General features: G+C 53.6%; 2 protein-coding genes across 5 annotated transcripts; one reads left to right on the forward strand and one right to left on the reverse strand.

Moving 5' to 3' along the window:
• The first annotated feature begins 8,107 nt into the window (after positions 1-8,107).
• Positions 8,108-10,485, forward strand: Smim29 (small integral membrane protein 29). Of its 3 annotated transcripts, none has more exons than XM_070023953.1 (6): positions 8,108-8,194; positions 8,838-8,951; positions 9,172-9,355; positions 9,534-9,559; positions 9,818-9,923; positions 10,098-10,485. In XM_070023953.1, the coding sequence occupies exons 3-6, from the start codon at positions 9,245-9,247 to the stop codon at positions 10,161-10,163; spliced, it is 309 nt and encodes a 102-aa protein (XP_069880054.1). In that variant the 5' UTR covers positions 8,108-8,194; positions 8,838-8,951; positions 9,172-9,244; the 3' UTR covers positions 10,164-10,485. The 3 variants fall into 3 exon arrangements, with proteins under 3 accessions (XP_069880054.1, XP_069880055.1, XP_069880053.1); XM_070023952.1 differs by lacking the exon at positions 8,108-8,194 and adding an exon at positions 8,392-8,479; XM_070023954.1 differs by lacking the exon at positions 8,838-8,951 and having other exon boundaries at positions 8,149-8,194.
• A 1,193-nt stretch (positions 10,486-11,678) lies between these two features.
• Hmga1 (high mobility group AT-hook 1) lies at positions 11,679-19,135 on the reverse strand. Of its 2 annotated transcripts, none has more exons than XM_070023951.1 (6): positions 19,048-19,135; positions 18,665-18,775; positions 15,769-15,908; positions 13,738-13,821; positions 13,033-13,083; positions 11,679-11,818 (listed from the first exon to the last, which is right to left on the reverse strand). In XM_070023951.1, the coding sequence occupies exons 3-6, from the start codon at positions 15,868-15,870 to the stop codon at positions 11,765-11,767; spliced, it is 291 nt and encodes a 96-aa protein (XP_069880052.1). In that variant the 5' UTR covers positions 15,871-15,908; positions 18,665-18,775; positions 19,048-19,135; the 3' UTR covers positions 11,679-11,764. The 2 variants fall into 2 exon arrangements, with proteins under 2 accessions (XP_069880052.1, XP_069880051.1); XM_070023950.1 differs by having other exon boundaries at positions 15,736-15,908.
• Between the last annotated feature and the right edge of the window lie 2,417 nt (positions 19,136-21,552).

The following is a 21,552-nucleotide window of genomic DNA, read 5'->3' on the forward strand; positions in this document are numbered from 1 at the left end:
CAGGGCTAGCACTCTACCACTTGAGCCACAGCTCCACTTACAGTTTTCTGAGGGGTTTTTATTGGAGATAAGAGTCTCACGGGGGCTGGGAAGGTGGCTCAGTGGTAGAGTGCTTGCCTTGCATGCTCGAGGCCCTGGGTTCAATTCCTTAGTACCACATAAGCAAAAAGAAAAAAGCCGGAAGTGGCGCTGTGGCTTAAGTGGTAGAGCGCTAGCCTTGAGCTGAAGAGCTGAGGGACAGCGCCCAGGCCAAAAGTTCAGGCCCCACGACCGGACCCAAAAAAAAAAAAAAAAAAAAAAAAGAGTCTCACGGACTTTCTTGCCCAGGCTGGCTTTGAACTGTGATCCTCAGATCTCAGCTTCCTGAGTAACTAGGATTATAGACATGAGCCACCAGTGCCCAGCCTGACAAATTTAATTCTAACTGTACTTTTCTTGTCTTTTGTTGTTGTTGTTTTTGTAGTGGTGATCAAATCCAGGACGTTGCCCTAGCTAGGTAAGCGCTTTTGCCACTCAGCTAGCTATATCCCAGCCAGATAAATTTAATTCTAATCTTAGGAGAAAGCACTGAGGACATCCAAGGCAAATGGAAAATGCTAGTAGGAAAAACACTGAACTATGTAAGTCCTATGTCCTGTCAGCATCAAGACTTAATAGAAGCCAGGTGCTGGTGACACACGAAAGGTAGAGATCTGAGGATAGAGGTCAAAGCCAGCGTGGGCTGGAAAGTCTATAATACTTATCTCCAATGAACCAGCAAAAAGCCAGAAGTGGAGCTGTGGAGTAGTAAAGTACCACCTTTGAATGAAAAGCCAAGTGACAGCACCCAGGCCATAAGTTCAAGCCCTAGTACTGGTGTGTACGCACGTGTGTGCATGTACACACACTCACAACTTAATAGAAGGCTTGTGCTAGAGCTCAGTAGAGCTCTTGTCTAGCATATGTGAAGGCCTGAGTTTCATCCTCAGCACTGAAAAAAAAAAAAGAAAAAAGTAACAATGTGAAGAATGGAAATGAAAATAGCTAGGAACATGGGACCAAGAACCAGACCCCTGGTGGTTGTGGAAATGCGGTCAGCGCAAAGGAAGCATGCTTCTAAATGAGATAGGATGTGCTCTGTGGTAAATGTAAGGTCCGCTCCTGGATGGCGAGCAGACTCCACCCTCCTCGCAGCAAAGTCTCCACCCAGTACCTGCGTTACCTAGGCAACTGGGACACCTGGAAGAGGTCACATCTGAATTTGATGTGGCCACACCTTTCCCCGCCCATACCCTACATAAGGGCTAGCCCAGGCCCAGACTCTCCCTTTTTTTCTCTCTCTGTTCGTTTCTAGCTCTTGCTGCTCTTGCTCTCTTGCTCTCTCTCTTTCCCAGCCACGTGGAATGCCAACCTTGCCTGGTCCCAGCAGGTCTACCCCTTACCTGAATACCACGTGAGTGCTACTGTTCTTACCCCTCTCTCTGCTCTTCTCTCTCTCTTTCCTCTCTTCCCAGCTCTCTCTCATTCCCAGGCCTTTCCCAGCCACGTGGAGTGCCACCCTTGCCTGGTCCCAGCAGGTCTACTGAATAAACCTACCCCTTACCTAAATACCACGTGCGTGCTGGTGCAGTTCTTACTCGGTTACCTCTTTTTAAAAACCTAACAGTAAACAGTGTTTACAGTTTTGGTGCCAAGTGGGAAAAATAAAACAAATTCCTACTTCACATCATTTGTGAACATAAATTCACAAATGTGGGAAATGCGTCGTAAAACTTAGAAAAATACAGAGATAACAGAAGTCAGAGAGGTTGGACATCAGAAGCCGCCCTCCCCCCACAGAGCAGCGTCACCTGGTCACTTAGACTGTGGAAAAGCCAGGACAAGCAGAAACTGACAGAGAGGGCGGTGAGTGAGCCCTGGACTTGCATTTGATCCCAAACACACAGGCAGGGCTGCTAGGGAGGGGGAGGGAGTGGCATCAGAAGTGGGCTCCATTGATTTGGTAATTGTCCATCCCCTTCTCCTAAAAACTTTGGAGCAAATACAAGATACCCTCAGGCCCTGGGGGAGGGGCTTAGGTGTTAGGATAATGCTGAGATGGGGACGTGTTCCCTCCTCTCTTTGAAGACTTTAAGGATTGATGATAATTCTCCTTTAGAAGTTTGGTAGAATTTACCAACAAAGCCAGCCAGTCCTGGGCTTCCTTTGTTGGGAGATGTGCCTGTGTTTGTATGTTAACATACTTTTTCATGTTTTTTCCTGGAATATGTTCCTCCTGCACTTGAGAAAAAGTTATATGTTGTTGGATGGAGTGTTCTGATATGTCTGCTTGGTTTTCAATGTTTTGTAAGTCCTCAATAGCCTTACTGATTTCTCTGGGATATTCTGTTCTTTCTTTCTTTCTTTCTTTCTTTCTTTCTTTCTTTCTTTCTTTCTTTCTTTCTTTCTTTCTTTCTTTCTTTCTTTCTTTCTTTCTCTCTCTCAGAGTAAATAATTTCTTTTTTTTGGGGGGGGGGTCCGGTCGTGGGGCCTGAACTCTGGGCCTGAGTGCTGTCCCTCAGCTCTTCAGCTCAAGGCTAGCACTCTACCACTTGAGCCACAGCGCCACTTCTGGCTTTTTTCTTTTTTGCTTGTGTGGTGCTGAGGAATCGAATCCAGGGCCTCATACATGCAAGGCAAGCGCTCTACCACTGAGCCACCTTCCCAGCCCTGGTTGTTGTCTTTAAAAACTTGTTTGTTGCAAGCCCTGTTCTGGTCTGCTGGTTTTCGAGACAAGAGTCTGCTATGCAGTCCCCAGCCTTTTAATAAAGATTCCAAGATTTGACCTCTCAAATGTGGCTTCTCCATTTTCTTGTACCATATAATAATGTGTGGAGGGGCTGAAAAGGTGGCTCAGTGGTAGAGTGCTTGCTTTGCATGCATGAGGCCCTGGGTTCGATTCCTCAGTACCACATAAACAGAAAAAGCTGGAAGTGGCACTGTGGCTCAAGTGGTAGAGTGCTCTCCTTAAGCTGAAGAGCTCAGGGACAGCGCCCAGGCCCAGAGTTCAGGCCCATGACCGAAGGGGGAAAAAAAAAAAAAAAAAAAAAAAACCACAATGTGTGGAATGCAAAATAATCACTCATTGAAGGAGAGGGCAGAATGGTGCTACTCAACATGGGGGCGGGAGGTTGAGACTTGACAAGGATACAAAGTTGCACTTAGGAAGAATACATGATAAGTATTGAAGGTGACCTGTTATTACCTTGACTCAGTAATTCCATATTATATACATATATACCACTTTTTACCCCATAATTATACAAGATTATAATTATTCAAAAAAAGTTAAATAGGGGGCTGGGAATATGACAGTGGTAGAGTGCTTGCCTAACATGCATGAAGCCCAGGGTTTGATCCCTCAGTACCACATAAATAGAAAAAGCCAGAAGTGGGGCTATAGCTTAAGTGGTAGAGCGCTAGCCTTGAGCAAAAGAAGCTCAGAGATAGTGACCAGCCCTTGAGTTCAAGCCCCAAGACTGGTTAAAAACAAAAAAGTGGGGCTGGGAAGGTGGCTCAGTGGTTGAGCGCTTACCTTGCATGCCTGAGGCCCTGAGTTCGACTCCTCAGCACCACATAAGCAAAAAGAAAAAAAGCCGGAAGTGGTGCTGTGGCTCAAGTGGTAGAGTGCTAGCCTTGAGCTGAAGAGCTGAGGGACAGCGCCCAAGCCCAGAGTTAGGCCCCACTACCGGACCCCAAAAAAATAAAATAAAATAAATACATGAGGACTGGGAAGGTAGCTCAGTGGTAGAGCGCTTTCTTTGCATGCATGCAGCCCTGAGTTCAATTCCTTAGCACCACACAAGCAGAAAAAGCCAGAAGTGGCACTGTGGCTCAAGTGGTAGAGCACTAGCCTTGAGCTGAAGAGCTGAGGGACAGCACCCAGGCCCAGAGTTCCGGCCCCACGACCAGCCAAAAAAAAAAAACAAAAAACAAAAACATGAAGCAATAATTACAAATGTATGTTATGTATGAAATTTATAAATATGAATTTATAAAATAGCAACCCAAAGAGAGGGGATAGAACTGAATAAGAGCAATTAATTACTGTATGCTATTAAAGCTAGGATGGTGTCAGTTCAATCTAATTGCCATATATTTATCTATATCTTCTTTAGTGCAGTTCAGTAAATTTGTGTTAGTACAATTCAATAATTTGTGTCCTGCCATCTATTCTCCATTTTGCCTACATTGTAAAAAGTTACTCCTAATACTGTCTCTTACATTTCTTGTCTGTAGAACCTGTAGTGATGTCACCTCTGTCATTCCTACTATTGGTGATTTTTTTTGTCTTTTGTTGTTTTGTGTGTGTTTTTTTTTCTTCTGGATCCATTTTGTTGATTATCTCAAGAAGCAGGTTTGGTTTCATGACTTTCCCCTTTCTATTTTCTTTTTTTTTGGTGGGCCTTCACTCTGGGTCTGGGTTCTGTCCCTCAGCTCTTCAGCTCAAGGCTAGCGCTCTACCACTTGAGCCACAGTGCCACTTCTGGCTTTTTTTTTTTTTTTCTGCTTATGTGGTGCTGAGGAATGGAACCCAGGGCCTCATGCATGCAAGGCAAGCACTCTACCACTGAGCCACCACCTTCCCAGTCCTCCCTTTCTATTTTCAAGTGTAATTGATTTCTACACTGGTAACTTTTTTTGTTTTGTTTCTTTTTTCTTTTTCTAGTGTTCTAAATAGAGACATTCTATTTTATAGGCTACCTCCAGATTCTGCTTTTTTATTTCTATTCAGTTCAAAATATGTGCTAATTATTCTTTGATCCAAGTGTTTTATCCCATTTCTAAATATCTGAGGATTTCCCAAGGATCTTTTTGCTACTGATCTCTGACATTTTGTTGTGACTTTGTCCTCGTTACCCTCTATATACTGATTGAGAGCTGTCCTTTCTTTCTTTCTTTTTTTTTTTTTCTGGTCATGGGCCTGAACTCTGGGCCTGGGTGCTACCCCTCAGCTTTTCAGCTCAAGGCCTGTGCTCTACCACTTGAGCCACAGCGCCACTTCCAGCTTCTTTTTTTTCTTCTTATATGGTGCTCAGGAATCAAACCCAGGGCCTGATACATGCAAGGCAAGCACTGTACCACTGAGCACCTTCCTAGCCCCCCTTGTTTCTTTTTTCTTTTTTTTTGGGGGGGGGGGTCCGGTTGTGGGCCAGAACTCTGGGCCTGGGCCCTGTCCCTCAGCTCTTCAGCTCAAGGCTAGCATTCTACCACTTGAGCCACAGCGCCACTTCTGGCTTTTTTTTCTTTTTGCTTATGTGGTGCTGAGGAATCGAACCCAGGCCTCATGCGTGCAAGGCAAGCACTCTACCACTGAGCCACCTTCCCAGCCCCCCCTTGTTTCTTTTATACTAGTCCTGGAGTTTGAACTCAGTGCCTGGACATGGTTCCTGAACTTGTTTTTGCTCAAAGCTACTCTACCACTTGAGCCACAGCTCCATTCTGGCTTTTTGGTAGTTTATTGGCTGTTAGTGAAATGAGTCTGTTCCCATAGCTTAGTTCACTCCTTCCCCTCTCCACAGCTTAGCATGCTCCCTTCCTAGGTTACAGGAGGCCCATGAAGTAAAGGCAGTAAATAACTTCCAACCTCCTCTACCTTAGGATGGCATTTCTCTGGGGCAGCTATCACCATATAAAGCAACAGGAGCCTCTTAAATTGACCTTCAGGTCTAGGCAGCTGAGGACCCCTTATTTAATACTTGGATAGCAGCCATAAGTCCTGATGAAGCCCCTGGCACACACATCCACACCAAGGTCTCCGCCTCCTAGCCTCTTCTAGCCCCTCCTAAACCTCCTAGTTATATAGGTCACCTCAGACAATAGCTGGTGCTGCTTCTCCCTTCTCCCTTGTGAGAAGGGGTCTTGCCAGCCCCCTTTCCTGGCAATAAACCTTCCTTTGTTCTCTGTACCTGGATGTCTGTGTGGTTCTTTGGCAAAGTCTAATAATCTAGCATTGGAGATAAAGAGTCTCACAAACTTTCTCCCTGGGATGGCTTTGAACTGTGGTCTTCAAATTTGTGTCCTGAGTAGTAGGATTACAGGCATGAGCCACTGTGAGAGTTGTTCTCTTGATTGTCCTTGGTGGTTTCTATCCCTCTGGGTTTTTTTTTTCCCAGTCATCTGTGATGAGAAGAGGATTTGGTATAAAACTATAAGCATACATGCAAAAATTATATGTATAGGGGGGTAGTTGTGGAGGTGGGAGGGAAGGGATGGTAGGGGGGAAACAAAGGAGGAGGCAACAATGCTCAATAGGAAATGTACTCATTACCTTGCTAATGTAACTAACCCCTCTGTACAACATTTTTTTGTTTTGTTTTGTTTTTTTGTTTTTTGTTTTTTGCCAGTCATGGTGCCTGAACTCTGGGCCTGGGCACTGTCCTTCAGCTCTTCAGCTTAAGGCTCTACCACTTGAGCCACCAGCACCACTTCCAGCTTTTACTGCTTAGGTGGTGCTGAGGAATCGAACCCAGGGCCTCATGCATACAAGGCAAGCACTCTACCACTGAGCCACCTTCCCAGCCCCACTGTACAGCATTTTTTTTTTTTTTTGGTTGGCCGTGGGGCTTGAACTTTGGGCCTGGGCGCTGTCCCTCAACTCTTCAGCTCAAGGCGAGTGCTCTACCACTTGAGCTACAGCGCCACTTCCGGTTTTTCTGGTGGTTTATTGGAGATAGGAGTCTCACAGTCTCTCCTGCCCGGGCTGGCTTTGAACCTCGATCCTCAGATCTCAGCCTCCTGAGTAGCTAGGATTACAGGCATGAGCCACCAGCGCCCAGCTGTACAGCATTTTTTACAATTAAAAACATACCAAAATAAAGATTTTTCTCGGGCTGGGACATGAGGCCCTGGGTTCGATTCCTCAGCACCACATAAGCAAAAAAAGAAAAAAAACGGAAGTGGCGCTGTGGCTCAAGTGGTAGAGAGCTAGCCTTGAGTTGAAGAGCTGAGGGACAGTGCCCAGGCCCAGAGTTCATGCTCCACGACCGGACCAAAAAAAAAAAAAAAAAAAGATTTTCTCCTTCATAATCTTCTTCATAATTATTTTAGGTTATATACTTACACTCTGTTTTGAATAATACTTTGTATAGTATGCAAGGTAGAGTGGAATTTCTTTATTTCATTTTTAAAAATAAGGATGCCAAGTTATTTCAGCATAATTTCTTGAAAAATGTTCTCTAAGTGAATTGGCTTGAAAATTTGTCACAAATTAATAAAGATTTACTTCATGACAAAAAAAATTATATGTATATGGGCACTCATTTAAGCTATGTGAGGACCTGCATTCAAAAAGAAAAGAGCTCTCTTGTGCACTTGTCCGAGTTTCTCTCGATGGAGTATTTGGCAAAACTGTAATCACAAACAGGATATTGAAACCGGTAAAGTCCACTTATTCAGATTTCTGAGTGAGTGTGGGCCATTTTGATGAACAGACCAGGAAAGCTTTGACCCAAGATTGCCAAAGTTTCACTGACCGCTTTGTTCTGCTGGTGTTTCCCCAAAACCTCCAAGAGGTGATCACGAGAAGCTTAACATTCAAGACTGTACATACTGGGCTTCTTTTTATGTCTTCACTTATTCCTTCCGACAGCTGCTCCTCTGATGGTCCCACAGCTGGGCACATGCCCACTGGGCACAGCCCTAGGCCTCCCGAGCCTGGCCAGGGTCCTAAACTTGAGGGGATGGATGGTGTGGGAGAGATGAGGGAGACTGGTGGAAGACGTGACGCTGATCAAGATGCATCGTACAAACTGACATGTTGAACTGAAGCCTCTTTGTACTAAAGACAATTAAACAACAAAAAAACAACCGTGTTAGGTCATGGAATGACCCTAAACTCGGGCTTCATCCAGAAAGGTGAAGCCAGACGCAGGAACTGACTTCCAGCGCCCGGAGTTGGCGCTGTGGCCTGGGCTGCGCCCACCCCCACCAACCGCGCGGCCCTCGACTGCCCCCTGCAGCTGTGGGGTGGCCCTGCAAGCCGGCCGGCCCCGCCTTCACACCGCCCACCCTCCTCTGGATTGGAGGCTCCGGAAGACTCCTTTCACCACGGGATTGGTTGCGGCCAGGCCGTGGCCCCGCCCACCTCCCGGGTCCTTTGATCACGCGCACGCCTGTTCTTCCGGGGCCAGGGAGCCAACTCGGGGCGTTCCGGTCGGCGCTGCAGCAGCGGGAGGTAAGGCACGGCGGGGGAGGATTGGCTGCGGAGCGCCCGGTTGGGTCCGCGCCTCGGGGTGCCGAGATTCCAGGCCGCCCCGTGAGGGTTGGCCACTCGGCGCTCTTCCGACACCCCGGAGCCTCCCACCTTGGTGAGAGCTACCCCTGTCCGTCTAGGCGCGGCCCGATGCCCGCTCCATCCGGGCTTACCACCTCGGTCCGGGACGGGGAGCTTGCGATTGAGCACCGGCCAACCCAGTGCCCCGCGGACTCTGTCCCCCGGATAGACCCGAGCGAACCCGGGGTACGAACTCGGGTCGTCCTGTGCAACAGCCCCAGGGCGATCTCTCTCCTGACTGGGCTGACCCTCCACCTCCGCGGTCAGCCCAGGACAGGAGGGAGGGACCTGGGCGGAGCCCCGGCTGGGGACCAGAGGGCGGTGACATCATCTCGAAGATAGAGTCCAGCTCTACCCAGTGTCCACACTGGCACGAGACCGGTGCTGCGTCTAGGGTGACAAGAAGGGCATACAAGTCTAGGCCTGGGGCTCTCAGCCAGAAGGGGGGGGGCGTTAAATCGGGACTCAAGGCTAAATCACCCCAAGGCGTCGGTGTAGGGCCCTCCTGTTTATTTAATCTTTCTGTTTTTGCTTCACTGGATAGGTGCTGACATTCCCAGTGGTCTGGAGCAGGAGCCGAGAAACTGCACCTAACCTTTCCCCAGCAGTGGAGACTTGCAAATGTTGAACCAGTATCTAAGCTGGGCCCCACCCAGATGTAGGCATAGGAGCTGGGCAGGAAGCAGGCTCTGGAGCTGGGCCTTCCGTGGTTCCCTTCCCACCAGCTAAGAGCAGCAGGGGGAGGAATCACTCAGCAGACCTACCTGGATATATTGGCTGACCTGAGTTTTCACAGATCTCCAGCTCCAGGGGAGGGACCAGAGTGTGTTGTTAACTCGGTTGTAGGCAGAATTGATAAACCTCCCTTCCTCTCCCAGGGAGCCCAGTGGAGGCGCCCTCCCGAGGCGCTGCTGCCCATGCTGACCACCCAGCTCTCCACTTGCCGATGTCATGAGTAACACGACAGTGCCCAATGCCCCCCAAGCCAACAGTGACTCCATGGTGGGTTATGTGTTGGGGCCCTTCTTCCTCATCACCTTGGTCGGAGTGGTGGTGGCTGTGGTAAGGAGCCTCTGACATACACAAATAGACATCTACACCTTTGCCAAGGCATGTGCTGGGTGGGCCTAGTCTAGTGCACATAGCATCTCAGTTGTTCCTTAAGGGGGTAGAGGTTGGCACTCCCGAACAGTGGGCCTATCTGGGCACCACAGCCTTCACAGTGCTGTCTCTGTTACAGGTAATGTATATCCAGAAGAAAAAGCGGTGAGTGTTCCTGCCCCTGCCCCACACCCACGTCCAGCTTTCTTCCCTATACTAAGTTCTCTACTTTCTGTTGATACACCTCAGCTATCCAGATCCAAGATAGGGCACTTTGTTCTCACTGGTCCTGCTCTTAGCTTCCTCATTGGGATGACCCCTTTCATAGCCCCAGGGTCAGGAATACCTAATTCATGTCAGGAGGTGGACATGAGGCAGTCTGCTGTCCAGTGGAGCTGGGGTTAATCCCCTCCTGTTCCCCAGGGTGGACCGCCTTCGCCATCACCTCCTCCCCATGTACAGCTACGACCCTGCTGAGGAGCTGCATGAGGCAGAGCAGGAGCTTCTCTCTGATGTGGGAGACCCCAAGGTGAGCACTCTAAGGGGACAGTGAAGGCGGGAGCCCTTGTTCTTGCCCTTACTTGCTCAAACCAGAGGCTGGAAAGAGCTTTCGCACTCTTCCATATGACTATGAAGGGTGAGGGGTTCCCTGCAGACTTCCAGGAGGCCGAACCCAACCCTCAAGCATGGCTTCTCCCCACAGGTGGTACACGGCTGGCAGAGCGGCTACCAGCACAAGCGGATGCCCTTGCTGGATGTCAAGACCTGACCCCATAGCCCTGACCTACAGAACCCCTAGGGTGGGTCTTACAGTTGCCCCAAGCACTGGGCCTTCAATTCTCCTTTCCCACTTATCCATCAACCCTGTGGACTAAGGCTACACCCACCCCAAGGCAGCTTTCCCCTTGGGGTGGGTGGGGCTGCTGGGAGATAGCTTTGCGTTCTCCAGCCTGCCTGGACTTGGCTTTGGCATAAATCCCCCAAGAGGTTTTTGGAACTGTTTCCATGGTGACCAACCCAGATGTATAGCACTCAGTACATACACACACACACATATATATATTGTAAATAAAATGTTTTGTGGCTGGTAATGTGGGTTATTTTTTAAGGGCTTAAAAGGACTTCCCTGCTGCTACTGCATTGCCCTCCTGTCCCCAGCCTGTGGGGTGTGAAAACAAGGCCATCGGCCTGGTTTTCTCCTCTGCACACATTCTAAGTCTAGAACACAAACCACAAACTCCATTCCAGAAAAGGATATTTTTATTCAAGTAACTGCAAATAGGAAACCAAAGGGGGAGCCCCAGGCTGGGACAAGTAATGGCCACCCCTCCCCAACAGGACAAGGGGAGACAGTGGCCCCTACACCCTTCACACAATCAACATGGACCCCCCCCCAACTCAGCTGCAGCATCCTCGGGGCAGGACCCCACCTTCCCTGGGACTGGGGTGGTCTGCAACCCAGCCTGCTGTGCCCTAGACCCCCTTCCCCCATGAAGCATCCTGGGGGAGGAGGGGACCGTGGGCTGCATGGGAGGCTATGAACTGAATGTTTGGCGCTGGTAGCAGCAGCAATGATGATGTCTAAGAATGAAACATGGAACCAAAAAAAAAAAAAATCAACACAACTGTCCAGAGGTAGTTTGTGAACAGAGGAAAATATGGAACCAGAACCTTGGGGGGTGGGCAGGCAAGGGAGGGGGTAGGCAGGGCGAGCTCCTTATTAGTGCCCCACAGATGAGGGGAACCGCCTAGAGCAGAAGTAGGGATGCTAGATCCCATGGGAAAGCTGGGGGGGGGCCCACCTCTTGCCCTCTTACCTGTTCCCCACAAGGGGTTGTCCAACCCAGTGCAGGGGAGGTGAGGGAGAGCAGTATGGGCCACTGGGGACAGTTTGGCTGGGGGCTGAATACCCCCTGTTGATGCCAGTATAGCCAGAGTGGGCATGTCAAAATGGATGGGGCATGGGCCCCCGTAAGGCCAGGGGAGCCCTCCCAGGCCCCTTTAAGGGAAGCTAGAGGCAACAGTGGAGGAGCAGAGCAAGTTCCCAAACCAAGAGCTCAAAGAGCAATTTCTCCACAAGGGAGTGGGGGCGCAGCAGGTGCACGCTGCGGCTAAGTGGGAAGTTAGCCTTGTCTGGGAGAGGCAGGTGTGCGTGGGTGGGAAGGGCGCGGGGAGGTGGAGGAAAGCACTCCCCACTCGCCACAGGAGCCCTGCAGCGCTGGTGTGCTGTAGTGTGCGGTGGGGAGGGCGCATGGGGACTGGGGGCAGTTTGGGGGGGAGGGCAAAGAAGGGGGGCTGTGGGAGCTGAACGAAGCTGTCCAGTCCCAGAGGGAAGCTGCTCCTGGCCAGGGAGCAGTCGGCACTGTGCGGTCACTGCTCCTCCTCTGAGGACTCCTGGGAGATGCCCTCTTCTTCCTCCTTCTCCTGTAGGGAGGGCAGAGCAGCTCTGGTCCTGACCTCCCTCTGCCCAAGGCTCCCCCCACTCCCCACAGGCTCTCCAGAAGCGGGATGAGTCAGGCCTGAGTGTGTGGTGAGTCAGCAACCTCCGTGCAGCTTTCATTCATAAAAACGAAGGATTTAAAAGGAGGAAAAAAACCACACACATGCTATGCTGCTCTGTCTGGCACAGCAGCAGAGCCAGGCCCCTCAGCCCCCAGGTGGCTCAGGCAAGACAGAGCCCCAAGGCATGGAGGAAAGCACTTGGCTCTCTAGGGCAGGAAATGGGAAGAGGCCAACAGGAGGAGATGCCAGGCCCTGGGTGGGCACAGGGGCCCTGACTCCGGGTTGTCCTTGGGTGGCCCAGGGCTGACCCCAGCCCAGGGTGGGGAGGAAGGGAAGTGTGTGCTACAGCAGGGCTCACTCACTGGGCGGGAATGTCAGGACACCACAGGGCCCCACAGCCGCGTGCCAGGCACAAACTCCAAAACAACTTGTTTCCTGTTACTCACTTCTGGACCCTGGCCAGAAGTGCCCCCTACCCGCCCCCCCTCCACCAACCCCAGCAGTGGCTTAGCTCAAGGAGTGAATGTCTTAGGGAGCTGAGAAACAGGTTCTATGTGTAGAAAAGAGCCAGGTGCAGGAAGACTGGGGTGGGGTGCCTGTCACTGCATGGTACCCTGAAAGTGCCCTGTCTTAGCCCACAACCCATTTGGAGACCCACGAATGGGACGGTACCTCCCTCCCCATGAGCAGTGATAGAATTGCCTTGTAACTCCCATTTCCTGCTGAACCCCAAGACGAGATCCTCTGCTACTTCTTACTCTAAGAGAAGCCTATTAAGGATTCATTCCACTCACCCTAACTGGAAGAACATATGAGATGAAACATGGACACCCCTTTTCTAGGACACTGTATCTGAGAACCCTCCCTTCTGAAAGGCACAGAACTTTAAAAGCCCCAGGCAGACAATGTGGTGGCACACACCTGCACTTCTAGTACTAGGAAGTAGAGGCAGAAGGAAAGTTCAAGTCCAGTGTGGGCTACATGCACACCAACCAAAACACAAGGCTCCTCTGAACAACAGTGCTGGGTGTCCTAGTACCTGCTGGCCCCAAAGGTGTCAGTAGTTTTTCCATGGTGGATACACAGAATTAACCTCCTCTTCCCCACAATTAAGCCCCCACGCAAGGAACACATACCAGTTTTTTGGGTCTGCCCCTTGGTTTCCTTCCTGGAGCTGTGGTGGTTTTCTAGAAGATCAGAAAGCAAACATACCTTAAGTAAAAATGAAAAAATACTGGGTATGTGCTCCCTAAGGCCTGCAGCCTTGCAGGGAGGGCCAAGGGAGCAGGGCAGAAGGGCGGGCAGACTGCCTACCTCTGCTCAGGGCAGTCCAGGACCCCATTCCAGCAGGCCTACCCCAAGGCCAGCTGCTGATGACTGGTCAGCCACACCTGTCCCCCACCCAGCACCCACCCACCCCCGACCCCTTCTTCCTCCAGCTGTGACTCAGAGGATATGAGTCGTGTCTTAGCAAAAAAAAAAAAAACAAAAAAACAATTTTTCCTGAAAGGATGCCACTGTGAATGTGGCCCTCTCCTCTTGACCCTACCACCCCTTTAGGTTCTGGAATACAAGTGACACGTTTGGTCTGGATCTGGCAGAATCCCTTCAATTTCCTCTATCTTGTCTTTCTTCTCTAGACCAGGATAGCTACAGACCCCTGTCTTGATTTCCCCATTTATCCTGGGCAGGACCAGGGCCACTCACGTTGAGATCTCAGTCCTCATTCCAGTTACTAGTTATCAGAGACCCAGGGTGAGAGATGCAGCCTTGCAGCCCTCCGCAGAGCTGCTGAGCACCTTTGCTCTCATCTGCCCAGGGCAGCCCATCTCAAGCCTCACCCGGGTCTTGGCAGCACCCTTGTTTTTGCTCCCCTTTGGTCGGCCGCGAGGTCTCTTAGGTGTTGGCACTTCACTGGGTTCCTTCTGAAATGACAAATGGGCAAGTCAGGGACCCAGCTACCACCTGCACCGCCCCAGTGGAGTTAAGTCACCCCAACATAGGGCAGCAGGCCACCACCCAATCTGACCATCTTAAACCAGCTAGATACCCCTCTAGGGCTGCCCCCAAAGAAGAGGAATTATATATACCCAAGATCTCAGACATGCTGGTCCTTACTGCTGTTGCTAAGCCCCAAAGAAAGAAGCTTCTGTACAAGATGAGGAAGCTGGGCAGGATAGTCATACTGGCCACTGTCCCTAGCAGGGACAGGGATATTCAAGTGTTCAGAACCATGGCCCATTAGTGTTGAACATAGGTGGGGAGGAAGGGGGGCTTGCCTGGCTCAGATGCCAGGGGACAGCTAACTTCCACCACTCTTCTCAGTTAAGAAACTGGGCTTCACCAACAGCTACCCCTCAAGTCGGAGACAAGACAGATGCCTTTATGAAAGGCAAGCTCGGGGCTGGGAAGGTGGCTCAGTGGTAGAGCGCTTGCCTTGCATGCATGAGACCCTGGGTTCGATTCCTCAACACCACATTAACAAAAAGAGAAAAGCCGGAAATGGCACTGTGGCTCAAGTGGTAGAGCGTTAGCCTTGAGCTGAAGAGCTGAGGGACAGTGCCCAGGCCCAGAGTTCAGGCCCCACGACTGGACCCAAAAAACAAAACAAGAACAAAAAAAGGGCAAGCTCCTAGTCATACAGCAGTAGCTTTGCCACCCAACCCTCAACTGTCCACTGGACACCTCTCATTTTCCACCAGGTTGATAACTTTAAATGTCTTCAGCTTCAATATCTGTTCATTTACAGAGCCTGAAGCAAGGCCTACTACAGGACTATTCAGTGTGTAGCCCAAAACATGACTGGCCTAAGTCTGGGCTCTTTTGGCACTGTGACAAAGTAATTTTTTGTTTGGGTTTTTATTTTGGGTCTGGTCGTGGGCCTGAACTCTGAGTCTGGGCACTGCCCCTCAGCTCTTCAGCTCAAGGCTAGCGCTCTACCACTTGAGCAACAGCACCACTTCTGGATTGTTTTTTTGCTTATGGGTGCTGAGTAATCGAACCCAGGGCCTCAAGCACGCAAGGCAAGCGCTTTACCACTGAGCCAACTTCCCAGCACAAAGTAATTTTTTATTAAACCCTGGGATTCTAATAAATTTATGGTTGTACATTTAAAAGTTATAGTCAGTGTGAGAGCATTTGCCTATCCTGCACGAGGCTTTCATTCCCATCCATAACAGGGCAAAAAATATATACTTTCTTCTTGGCAGTACTGAAGTTGAAACTTGGCCTCAGGCTTGCTAAGCAGTTGCTTTACCACTTCAGGCACACCCTCATCCATGGTTTGTTGGCATTTTTAAATTCTGAGACCAGTTGTGCTGTATAGTCCAGATTGGCCTCGGAACTCATGATCTTCCTTACCCCTGCCTCTTCAAAGTTGGTTGCAGGTATGCACTTACAGACCTGACTATGCCTGTGGTACTGAGGAGTTAAACACAGGGCAGCTTCATACATGCCGGGCAAGTACTCTAGCACTAAGCCACCTTCCAGCCCTATCCTTTCAGTTTTAGAACTATATTAAAAATGATCATCATTGGTCCTCAAGTGGTCTGTAAGGTTGGCTTACCATAGTGTAAGCACTGGGTCACCTCTAGCTTAGACCTATTTGTGGCAGGAAAGATAAAATGGACCTGTATACATCAGCCCCAGAATTTCCTGAGAGTATCTGGAGGATCTCACTATGAGTTCTCAAGCAGGTTATAAGCACACTGGAGAATAGGGACACACATGCCTACAGGAATGATTGCATTCTCCCATGCATAGTCAGTCATTCACACGATTAGCTACTGAACACCTCTCCAGCCCAAAAAGGTAAAGCAAGACAAAGCTTCAAAACCCACCTGACTCCCTACTAGCGTTGTCCCTGGACTCACCGGAGGCTGCTTACGTGGCCTGCCCCGGCCTCGCTTCTCAGTACCGTCCTTTTCCTGCTTGGAGGCCAAGGGCTGGCTGGACTTCGAGCTCGACTCACTCATCTTCTTTCACTTTGGAGGTCAACAGTGATGCTGGGGTGCTGAGAGACAGGTAAAGTGTTTTTAAACACATCATGCATCAACTTCCCCCTGTCTACTCCCCTACAAAGGCTCACTGTGCAAACTGCCCAGTCCCAGTGGCCACAGGACTCCCACTAGAACCAGGATGGCAAGCTCTGCACACTGAAGCATGCTGCAGTGTAGAAGAGGGTTACTGGCCCTAATCAGCAATTTGTCTCTTGCTCAGAAGGCCTTTGTTGTCCCTCTCCTAGTGGGTGTGGGCAAGTTCTAGGGTCCCACCACTGCCAAGGGCCCCTCTCCTATAAGGGAGGTACCATACTCGCTTAGGAGGAAACCATGACCAGACAGTTCAGAGGGCATGAGAAGTGGGTAGACGACCTTGGACGTCAACCTCTGCCCAGCACACTGACAAGGCTGCCCGAGGATCAACTGCCAAGGGCCCAAACACTGGCAGACCAGGAGCCTAGCCTCCCCCCATCCCCTGCTCTCTCCTAGGATAGGTCACTGAGAATGCTGTAGTATGGACAGGTGAGGGAGAGATAGCTGGCCCTGCAGTGGCAATGGGGAGGTAGAAGGGACAGAACACAGGGCAGCCCACCTGCAGTCACAGGAGACGTCAAAGACCACTTTCAGGCAGGACAGAACTATGCCATATTGAACAGTGCCCCATATATGGGGCAGTACAGTTCCCCCAGTCATTAGCCAGGTTCAGACAGGAGGCCTGGGAGAGCCCAAGCCCCACACCTCTACAGACCAACCTCCAGCTGTCCTCCCTTAGGGGATGGCAATAGCACCCACGGCCCCACTTCTGAAAGCCTATCCATCTGTAAAATGGGCTAACAAGGCCACACCTGCCTCAACAAGCCCTCCAATCTGTCTCCAAGACCAACTACAGAGTACTTGTTACAGGAACTTCTATCAAAATGAGAACGAGACTGCTGGAAAGTTTTCCAACTTTAACCCCATGACATGAAAATATTTCTTTTTGGGACTTGTGATGTTTGGAGGTATGAAGAGACCCTCCAGACAGGAGCTTTGGTAATTATTTTATTTTGCAGTATTCCAGACTGAAGAGACCCCTTTAAGTAGGATGGTTGATTTATCCTGCTCCATCATTAGTGGCTTGGTCTGCTCTGTAATTACAGGCAGTGATTAGAATCTTATATTACACCACAGGTCCGCTTCAAACTAAACATCAAAATTAATCAGCTAAATGAGTGCTGACCTCGCAAGGTCTGCCCGAGGCCCCTAAGTGGGGCTCCCTGGGCAAAGCCAGTCCCACCCTCCCTCCCCCAAACAAGGGCCCAGCCTGCCTGGGGATTCTGGCTAGTCTCCAGCTCTTGTGCCATCTGGTGCCTCCCCCACCGCTTGCTGTTGGGGTCCCTTTATATCTCTCCCACTTTAGGTAGCCCCCACTACATGAAGGTTTTAGGAGGCCTATCTAGGGAGGCAAAGAAAACACTTGTCTCTTCCACCTGTTTTGGAACATCAGGGAAGCTTGACTTAAAAAAGCTACATTTGCAAACTAGCACCGAATCCTGTTTTGCATTAAGTTCTTTTGAGTCTCAAGCCTGTTTCCTTAGTAGAAGAGTCCAGAAAATGCTAAGGAAGGCTTCAGGAATGACCCCCGGGGAAGGGGGGGGAAACCTTGGCCAACTTCATTACTTAAAAGATTAAAAAAAAAAGTTCAGAGATGCATCATGACTAGCCCAAGGTCACACAGCAAGTTGTTGAGGATGGAGGAGGTTCGTGTGACTGCTAACGCGCCAAATCTTCACACTGCCTAGTGTCTGTGTAAGCCCCAGCCCCAGCTCCACGGCCCGGGTGCCGGCAGTTTGTGCCTGGGGGCAGTAGGCCCGGAGTTAGGGCCGGCGGGGGGAGGGGCGCAGGCGTTCCTGCAGGCGCGGGAAAACTGCGCACCCCGACCGCATGCACCGCCACGAGGGTGCACCCGGCCCCACTTCCTGCCAGAGGGGGCACCCAAGCCCGCCTTGGGGCAGGAAACCTGGCGCGCGCTGGAGGAAGAGAACCCCCTCCCTCTACGCCCTCCCCGAAAAATAAAACCCCAGGAAGAAAAGAGAAAAACACCAGAAACGGGGAGTCAAAGGGACTAGTTCCGACAGAGCCCAGCAAAGCGGAGAAACCAGTTTGTGGGGGCGGAAGGCAGGCCTGGCCCCGGGGGCTGAGGAGGCGCGGGCCGGGCCGGAGGTGGGGTCGGGGTGAAGCCCCAAACCCAGGCCCGGGCTCCGGCCTCGTCTGCGCAGGAAACACCCGGAGAAAGGCCGGGTAGGGAAGCGGCGAATTTCGGGGTTCCCGCCCCTCCCCCGCACTTCCAGAAGTGTTCCCCCCCCGTGCGGGGCCGCCCGCCCCCCAAGGCCGCGCCGTCGCCCGCTCCCCTCCCCACACCCCCCTCCCCCACGGCCCGGCCCGGCCGGGCTCGGCGGGAGCGGCCGCCGCGCGAGGTGCACGGGCTCCGCCGGGTGCACAACTCGCGCTCGCCGCAGCCGCGCGCCCCCTCCCCCACCGCGCGCCTCTGCCCGGTCCCCGCCCCCCGCGGGGCGCCCGCCGGCCGGGGACGCGGTGCGGGCGTCCTCCCCGCGCCGCCCGGCCCCGCCGCCCGCCCCCGCGCCGCGCGGCCCTCCCCGCCCGCGGCCCGGGCCGCACGGGCCTGGGAATAAAGCCGGCGGCGCGCGCTGCAGCCCCCGGGCGGCGTGCGGGGGGCGCGGGCGCCCCCCTCGGTCCGCCACCGCCGCCGCGGGCCCCGGAGACGACTCACCGCGAGCTCGGCCGCCGGCCTGCGGTGCGCGCTCGGGGCTGCCGGGAGCGACGGTGCTGGGCGCTGAGGACCGGCCTGGCTCCGCCGCCGCCGCTGGTAGCAAATGCGGATCTGAAACCGGGAGAGAGGGCAGAGGCGCTCAGAGACCGCCGCCGCCGCCGCCGCCGCGTGCTCGCCGCCCAGGCCCGCGCCGGGCATTTATATGTCACATCCAGGCGGGGGCGGGAGGGGGCAAAAAATATTCCCCTCCCCCGGAGGATGGCGAGGGGCAGGAAGCTGGGCACGGCCCGCGCGCGGCCTCAATCAATAAATAATCTAATTAAATTATAGATAGAGAAATGTAGATAGAAAGAGAGAAGCCACCGGAGCGGCCGCGAACTCACGCCTTCTTGGAGTCGCGCCAGCGCCAGAAATAGCCCCGGCGCGGAGTCCCAATTAGAGGAGCGCAGCCCCGGCTCAGGGGAGCTTAAAAAGAGCGACCCAGGGGCAGGGGGGACGGGCCCGCCCGCGCCAGTCGTGTCACAGGGGGCGGGGCCATGCAAATGAGCCCGGGGATTTAAAAGGGCGGCCGCCCGCCAGCCGCCGCTGCCGCGCGGGTGGGTGCTGCCTGGAGCCGCGTCTGCGAGCGCCAGGCTCGCGCAGTGACCTGAGTCGACGGACCATTCCTCAATTTTGGAAGGGGGGGGGACGCGGAGAAAATACGGGGAGGGGCTTCACGGGCTCGCGAAGGATCTTCCCTCGTGCGGCTTCCTCCCAAGAGGGAAGTCCAGGGAAATTCACCTCCAGGGGCCTTCCGGGCACGCAGGCCTGCCCCCCCCCACCCCGGCAGGGCGTGCGGGAGTGGGCGGGCGTTGGTGCTAGTGGGGGTCCACGCGGGCGCAGGGGGAGGAGGCACGCACGGGTCGGCGGCTGCCGCGGCCTCCACGCCGCCCCCTCTGGCCCCGATGGACGGCTCGTGGAGCCCCAGGGCGGACAGGTGTCAGCATGCGCTTCGAGGCGGCAGCCGCGAGTGGCTGAGCAGTGAAACACTAGTCTGGAGGAATCCAAACGTGCAAACTGGGGAAGCCAAGGTTTTCTAAGCCCATTCACGGCCGCGGGCGAGCCGTGATCAAGGTGCAGCCCGCCAGCCGAGCCAGCGATTGGCGGGTTCGCAGGTAAACCACAGGGAGGAGCCATTAAGTGACCTGGATGGTGGCTCCGAGTCCCGCAGTCCCTCTTTAGTCTTCTCCGGACTCACTTTGGAAGGGGAAAAAAATGGCAAGAGGTGGGCCACAGGTTGCCTAGGAGCGCCTCGAGGGCAGGGGCCGCGGCGGCGCACGCCGAGACCTCCAGGCCTGGAGTCCCCGCGCCGGGGCCCAACAAAGACTTGTTGCACGCACTGAGGAGGAAGCCCAAGTGGGAAGATGGCGCGGTCGGGAGGCGCGCCCTGCAGGCCGGGCCGGGCCGGGCCGGGCCTGCGCGCACCTCCCGGCGCCCGGTCCCCGAGGCGGCCCTCCACACCTCCGGGGATGCCGGGGGCTGCCAGGCGGCCCAGTGACACACGGCTGTGACTCCGGCCTCTTCCTCGCTCCCCTTCTTCCCCAGGACCACCCCCTCCCCGGGGGGCGAGCCGGAGGCGGCGGGGGCGCCGGGCCGACCCCGCGCGGGCAGCGGAGGCGGGTGGGGCCCCGGAGGGGCCGGGCCTCCCAGTTGCAGGAATGCCTCAGGAATGTTTCCGGTGGGGTGGGGGTGGGGAGGGGACGGGCGGGCAGCGCGCCCAGCCCCCACCCGTGCCGCGGGACGGCGCCCTGGGCGCGGGGCAGCACGTGCTCGCTGGTGGGGGCGGGGCGCGGGCCGTGGGCGGGAAGGAGCCGTTGGTCGAGAGCGGGTTCAAAGGGGAGGCGGGCGCGGGCCCGGGGCAGCTGGGCCGGGCTGTGGGCCGGGGTACCGCCCTCCGCGCCGCACCCCGCCCCGCGCCCAGGTGAAAGGCTGCTCCCGAGGTGCCCGGGCCGCCCCTGGAGGGAAGAGGAAGTCACGGAGGGGCGGCCTGGGGGAGGGGGGCGGAGGGGAGGGGCGGCTGCCCCTTTGTCTGGAGGCGCGGTGGGGGTGGGGCGGGGTGGAAGCGCGCCGGTCCCTCCATCTTTGTGGCCCGCCACCGAGCGCGCGCCCACTAGGCCGCGGGCGGCCCTGGGTGGAGGTCACCTGGCTCCCAGCTCCGAGGCCTTGGCGGCGGAGCGCGCCTTCTGCTCCTTACCTGCTCCTGGCCCAGGCCACCGGCCTGCGCCTTCGAGAAGGCCTTTCCCGAGGCTCCCCGGGCCTCCCGGCCTCCGGGCCTGGGCTGTGGAGTGGAGACCCGCGGAGGGATGGAAGGGGCCAGGACCCACGAGCCCCTTCCCCCCGGTGACAGAGGCCGACCTGCGAGGGACTTCCTCCTCCGGAGGGCGGTGGGAACACTTGGCCAACTTTTTGGGCCCACTCCTCGGCTAGCCGACTTTTATCTTTTTTTCTCTTATGTTTCCCTTCGACCTGCTTTCCTCGCCGCCTTTTTTTTTTTTTTTAAACCTTGTATTGTGTGCATTTTTGTAAGCCACTCCAAACCCTCTGGAGAGAGCCAGGTAAAAATAAACGTGGGAAATAAATATAGCTGTTTGTTCTCTTTTGGTATTACCTACATCCTTGAAATCCAAGTAACCACTCTCCCTACTGACCCCCACATCCATGCTTGCTAGATTGCACATGTCCTGAATTCCTTCCCTTTCTTCCCTCTTTCAGTAAATAGTAAGCAGAAGAGTAAGATGAATTTCCCGTCCAGAACGATCCACACCAGGATTAACAATCCAGGAGCTGTTACTAGGTTGAAAATATGTCCTTTATCATTTATTAAGAGCCTGCTTTCCTCATGGAGCTGC

This window comes from Dipodomys merriami, unplaced genomic scaffold (assembly GCF_024711535.1).
Source record: "Dipodomys merriami isolate MVZ:Mamm:240054 unplaced genomic scaffold, mDipMer1.0.p SCAF_16, whole genome shotgun sequence".
NCBI classification, from domain to species: domain Eukaryota; kingdom Metazoa; phylum Chordata; class Mammalia; order Rodentia; family Heteromyidae; genus Dipodomys; species Dipodomys merriami.